The sequence below is a fragment of the Macrotis lagotis genome, chromosome 1 (genome assembly GCF_037893015.1).
Source record: "Macrotis lagotis isolate mMagLag1 chromosome 1, bilby.v1.9.chrom.fasta, whole genome shotgun sequence".
NCBI lineage: Eukaryota > Metazoa > Chordata > Mammalia > Peramelemorphia > Peramelidae > Macrotis > Macrotis lagotis.
Genome location: NC_133658.1, coordinates 312,110,834 through 312,117,157, shown reverse-complemented (window position 1 = coordinate 312,117,157; position 6,324 = coordinate 312,110,834). Strand labels below are relative to the sequence as shown.

Here is a 6,324-nt window from a genome sequence, read left to right as displayed (position 1 = left end):
TGGATGACCTTGGCATCTTTGCTGTCTGACCAAATTCTAAAGTCTCCATATATTTGCTTCAGTTGCCTTCATGGCTGATTTTGAGGTTATGTTTTTGGGGGGTTTTTGGATTTTTTGCAGAAAACTTTATCATATAAGAGACAAAATAGCATATTTCTGCTAAAACATAAATATCCAAAATAAGTCCCAGAATACAAATATTATACTGAAATGGTAAAAGCTATAAATATAGCTATATATATATATATATATATACATATATATATATATATATGTATGTATGTATTAAGTTCCAGAATCTGCACTTATGTATAATCCAAAACAGAGTGATCTACTTTGTAGACCCTTTAAATTAATCCATGGTAGTTCCTTGTCCAAAGTGAAATTTTCCTTTTAGAATTTCAAACTTTTAGTCATTTATTTAATAGATCTAATAAGATCTGTTGTATCACTATATCCAAGACTCTGACAAGTATATGATATGTATCAGTTATACTTGATTTATTTTTATATTGCCATATTTTAATGCTAATTTTCATGTAAAAAAAGAAAGGATAACTACATTGTCTTGGGTTCATATTCAGCTTTTATTTTGGTCACTCCTAAGAGAAACCTGTAGATAAGACAGAAAAATACAGAGGTTTTCTTTGAAAGAGAGATTTAGAGACTTTATAATTCTCTTTGTGTTGCTTTACATGGAAATTATCCTTAGTCCTTTATCTGAATTACAAAGGCTTGGCCCATTCATATAAGTTTTTTCCCCCTTATATGTTCTTCAAAGATCAAATAATGCCTGAGTTGTGATGACTAGATATTCATTTCATTTGAATTATTAAAGCTTCACAATATGAGATCAGAGTTCCAAAACTTTTTTCTTACATTCTTGGCATTTAGAGGGTCATCACAGGGAAAATCATATCAGGGTAACTGAGGTCTGATTGATTAACTTGACAACACTTTTGTGATTTAGATATGAAGTGGGTTTTTTGATATCTGGTACAGTTTTGACTGCCGACTTATTCCTCTGTCCCATCACTATATCTAGGGTCTCTCTTCTTCATGAGTTTCTGGATGAAGCAAGAATTCTGTATCTCCTAAGAAACTTTTCACACATTCTTGACATTTTAGTTCCTTTATATGAATTACTTCATGGTGACTCCAGTGAGAGTATTGATGAAAGGTTTTTTTCCATGCTAAAAACATGTATAAGGTTTCTCTCCAGTTTATTCATTTTTATTTGAGGTTTATTTTATGATTGAAGCCTTTCCCACATTGAAAAAATCATGTGTTCTCCAGTATCTCTTCTCTGATAGGAAATAAGAACTTTCAGTATTTTCTACACTATGGACATGTATAGAATCTTTGTGTTCTCCGATTTTGAGAAAGTGCAAGAATTGTCATGTCCACATATTCTGAAAGGTCTTCTAATGGGGTATCATTTTCAACAGTAATTAAAAGACTTCTTAAACTCTTTTTCTTTGGGATTGAGGAATTTAGTCTTATCCTTTCTAGGCTATCCAAATGCTTCTCATAGTCTTTTACCTGCTTAAAAATCTGAGAACCATACCTTTCACAGTAACCTGATAACATGTCATGTTCTACAAACTCTTGATCTTCTGGCTGATGATCATCTTCCTTATTCTCATTGAAATCTATTTTTAAGACCGAGTCACGCACATTCTCCCCTCCATGATTCCTGGAAAAGAGGGGCCTCTGAGCAAGACTCAGGTCCACAAACTCCTCTTGGGAATGATAGACATTTAGATCTTCAAATACCACAGGCTCCTGAAGTTCTGATGGGAAGGCCCAAGGTGGTACTTCCCATTTATGGGCCCACCTATCCTTAGGGGGAATAGCCACCCAGGAAGAGGGATGAGCATCCTTCCCTAAGATCATGGCATCTTCCTCACCAGTCTTTTGATTTGGGGACTGGTTGTTCTCTGGCAGAAGGAATAACTGGTGGAAGACCTTGGCAGGTACAGCAGATTCTTGAAGATCATCCTCACCCATTTTGGGGCCTGGTCCCAGTTTCAGCGAAGGGGACTTTGTTTGTTTTGGGGTCACTAGGAATGCTTCAGCTGCCATAGTCACTCTCAGATTTTCCACAATTTAGCCATATATTAATAATCTCTTGTCTGAGGGGAAGAACTTTCAAACAGATTCTGGATTCCCACTAGATTATTATGTCACACAGAGAATCCAGGGAAGGGGGCATGAGGCATGCCAGGAGAGACCAGGAAATAGAATCAGGTGAGAAAAGCCCACCTCGTCTCACCTATGACTGGTCCTATTTTGTGCCCATGCAGAAAAGCCCTCCCCATCTATTGGTTGAGGCGCTGTCCTCTGGAGATGGCAGCGGTTGACGGGAGTTTTCCAGAAGACAGTCAAGCCATAGAGGTGGCATCACTCTCAGAGTCTCCTTTCCACTGAAGGCCTGGCACCTCTGCTGGGAGTCACTCTCTGAGGCCGGAGGCCAAAACCAGAGTCTCGAAGTGGTGGAGCCATCAATTGGACCGTGGTAAAGGTTGGCTATCTGAACACAGGAGGCTGATGAGGAGACCACACATGGTGGTCCAAGTGCCCCCGACCTGGAGGAGAGTGGGAGATGACCACGGCCCTGAAGGGGCCAAGAGGCTGCCGCCCTCACCTGGCTCTGGGAATGAACTGTTCTCACCCTCCCGTGCCGTGAAAGAAAGCTCTGAAAACCATGATATGAACAGATGAGCTGGACATGGGATAAACTGGGAAGGCCCTGGAATTCTTTTTTAAGAAAGATTTTATTTTTTTATTTACACATTGCTCAAATGTTTTTGTTTGAGTAAACATAATTCCTCCTCCCCCACAAAAATATAAAGCCTCATGAGAAATAAAGTAAAAGAAAGAGAAAAAAATGTGTTTCAGTCTGTGTTCTGATACCATCATCTCTGTCTTGGGTAGATCACAATCTTTATCATAAATCCATCATAGTAGTTCCTTCCATATTTTTTCCACAGTTGCTGTTCCTGATTGTAATTCCCTCCATCCATTCGTTCCCACTACCATCTATTATATTTTCTCTCTCCTTTCACTCTGTTCCTCTTCTAAAATGTGCTGTGGGGCAGCCCAGTGGTACAGTGGACAGAGAACTGACCCTGTGGCCAAGAGGCTCCAAGCCCACATCCAACCCCAGATACCCAGCAACCACCGTGCCCATGGTCCTGGACAGGCCACCCAGTCCCACCACCCTGCAAAAAGTAAAAAAAAATGTGTTATATCTGACTATCCTCTCCTATGATACCCCCCTTCCCCCTGTCCCCCTGCTCTCCTCTTTCTTCTAGATGTCTATACTCTATTGAATGTGTATGCTGTTTCCTCTCTGAGCCATTTCTGATGAGAGTGAAGGTTCCCTCATTCCCCCTCGCCTTCACCCATTCCAGACCATTGCATTTTATATGAACTATCTTAGCCTATTCCACCTCTCCTTTCTCTTACTCCCAGTACATTTCCCTTCACTCATTCACTCCATTTTTACAATATATCTTCAAATTCAGCTCTCTCCTGTGCATCATCTACTTGCTCTATTAAATGAGAAGGTTCATATGAGTATTATCAGTATCATCTTTCCATGAAGGAATACATGCAGTTCATCATCATTAAGTCCCTCAAAGTTTACCCTTCTCTTCCACTCTCTATGCTTCACCTGAGTTCTGTATTTGAAGGTCAAATTTTCTGTTCAGCTCTGGATATTTCAACAGGAACATTTGAAATTCCCCCTTTTTCATTGAAAGTTCACCTTTTGCCTTGGAAGAGGATGTTCAGCTTTACTGGATAGTTGATTCTCAGTTGCATTCCAAACTCTTCTGCCTTCCAGAATATTATATTCCAAGCCCTGTGAGCCCTTAATGTAGATGCTGCTAAGTCCTGTGTGACCTGACTGCAGCTCCATGATATTTGAATTGTGTCCTTCCGGCTGCTTGTAATATTTTCTCTTTGAATTAGGAGTTCTGTAACTTGGCTATAATATTCCCGGAGGGGTTTTTTGGGGGATCTCTTTCTGGGAGAGATCGGTAGATTCTCTCAATTTCTATTTTACCCTCTGCTTCTAGGATATCAGGGCAATTTTCCTGTAGGAATTCCTTAAAAATGAGGTCAAGGAGGACTTCCGTCCAAGATGGCAGAGAGAAGACAGGTCTCCTGATCTCTTCCCCATCTATCACATGAGACAAACCTCTTAAAAGAAATCCAAACCACAAAACCCAGAAAGAAAAGCCAGGAGAAGGAACATCTACCTCAGGATTTGTCTCCCGTAGCAGCCTTGGCTGAGTACCGGCAGGTGAGTCTGGGCTCAGAGGGAGGATCAGCCCCAGATCAGCCAGATTAACAGCTGAATCGGAACCGGGAGTCTGAGGGCGAGAGCAAGACCTGCTGGATCAGCGGTGGGGCTGGACGAAAGGGGCTTGGGTCCACAGGGAAGCAGAGGCACTAGTGTTGGGGCTGTCACCCTGGAGCTTAGGGAAGGGGCTGCGGGGAGAGGTTGGGTGCAGGAGAGCTGTGGACACCATCACTGGGCTCCTCAGGTCTGAGAAACTCTGAGTCCATGCCTCCATTGCACTGACGCCTCCTCCAAAACAAACAATTGCAAACTACTTCTGCCTCAGGCCCAGGTGTGTGAGCAAAAGAACCAGCCCAGCTGAGGAATGACCTCAGGCCAGGGTAAAGCCCACCACTGATTGAAGGCAAAAGAATTCAATAGCTCCAATTCCTCCCTTTGGGCAAAGGGAGAAGGCCTCTCAACCAAGGTCACAGACACTCCAGAGAGGGCAACCAGCACCTCCTACTCGCCAGCCAGAGAAACTGCACTCAGTAAAGCCTTTGGCGATCCCAAACACAGATGAACCAACCCCCCCTCCAACTCAAGGTCTTAGCATAATGAAGAAGGGTCAGCGGAAAGGCAAATCCATAGAAAAATTCCTGGAAGGGAAAGACCCCAACTCAGAGAGTCCTGGAACCTCTGAGGAGAATACAGTCTGGTCTCCAGCACAGAAAGACTTCTTTGAAGAAATAAGGAAGAAGCTTAAAAATTTGAGAGAGACAACTAATACCTTGCAACAAGAAAACAAAACCTTAGAAAGTACAATTGGACAAACATAAAAGGAGAATAAATCTCTCAGATCCTCAAATGAGCAAATACAAAAAGAAATTAATTCTCTCAAAACCTCAATTGGTCAAATGGAAAGCTCTTTCAAAAGTAGAATTGACCAATTGGAAAAGGAGTTGCAAAAGGTCAATGAAGAAAACTCCTCCCCCCCAAAAAAGAATGTAATCTACAGAAACTAATGACTCCATGAGACAGCAAGAGTCAGTTAAACAAAATCAAAAAATAGAAAAAAATAGAAGCAAATGTAAAATACCTCATCAACAAAACCACTGACCTCGAGAATAGATCGAGGAGGGGCAACCTGAAAATTATAGGACTTCCTGAAAACACTGAAGAGAAAAAAAGCCTGGACTTAATATTATAGGAGCTAGTGATGGAAAACTGCCCTGATATCATGGAATTGGAGGGCAAAGTAGTTATTGAAAGAGTACATTGATCCCCACCAGAAAAAGATCCTAAAATGAAAACACCAAGGAATGTTGTGGCCAAACTCCAGAACTATCAGATAAAAGAGAAAATCCTGCAAGCAGCCAGAAAGAAACAATTTAAATATCAAGGAGCCACAGTAAGGATCATGCAGGACCTGGCTGCATCAGCATTAAGGGATCGAAGGGCCTGGAATGAGATATTTCGAAGAGCAAGGGAGCTTGGAATTCAGCCAAGAATCTACTTTCCCACAAAGCTGAGCCTTCTCTTCCAGGGAAAAAGATGGATATTTAACAAAATGGAAGAATTCCAAAAATTTCTAATGAAAAGACCAGAGCTAAACAGAAAATTTGGACATCAAACAGGAGGTTCAAGAGACACATGAAAAGATAAAAAAAATGGGGGGTGTCAGCAAAAAGGGAAAAAAATTCAATCCAGTAAATTGAAACTGGCTATATTCCAGCATGGGGGGGGGGGGGAGACTCTCATAAATCCTGAGAAATGTAACTTTAATGGAGAGAATGTACCTAGCCAGAAATGATGGACATCCATGAGCTATCCATGAGCCTGCTATCTAATGGGATGTAACTGGCTTTAACCCCACTTGGGACAAAGACTCTAATAACTCTCAGGAATTTTGACTCTATTCAATAGAATATACTGATCTAGAAGGGACAGACACTCAGAATTTTCTATGACTTAGATAGAATGATCTAAAAAAATACACTACCTCCCTAAAAAGGGGGACAAGAAAGAGACAG

General features: G+C 41.3%; 1 protein-coding gene across 1 annotated transcript; it reads right to left on the bottom strand.

Annotated features, from left to right (window-relative positions):
* Window positions 1–581: 581 nt before the first annotated feature.
* On the bottom strand, window positions 582–2,098 carry LOC141517108 (zinc finger protein 200-like). Its single transcript, XM_074228025.1, has one exon. It carries the CDS (start codon window positions 2,083–2,085, stop codon window positions 1,342–1,344), a length of 744 nt encoding a protein of 247 aa, XP_074084126.1. The 5' UTR covers window positions 2,086–2,098; the 3' UTR covers window positions 582–1,341.
* Window positions 2,099–6,324: the final 4,226 nt, after the last annotated feature.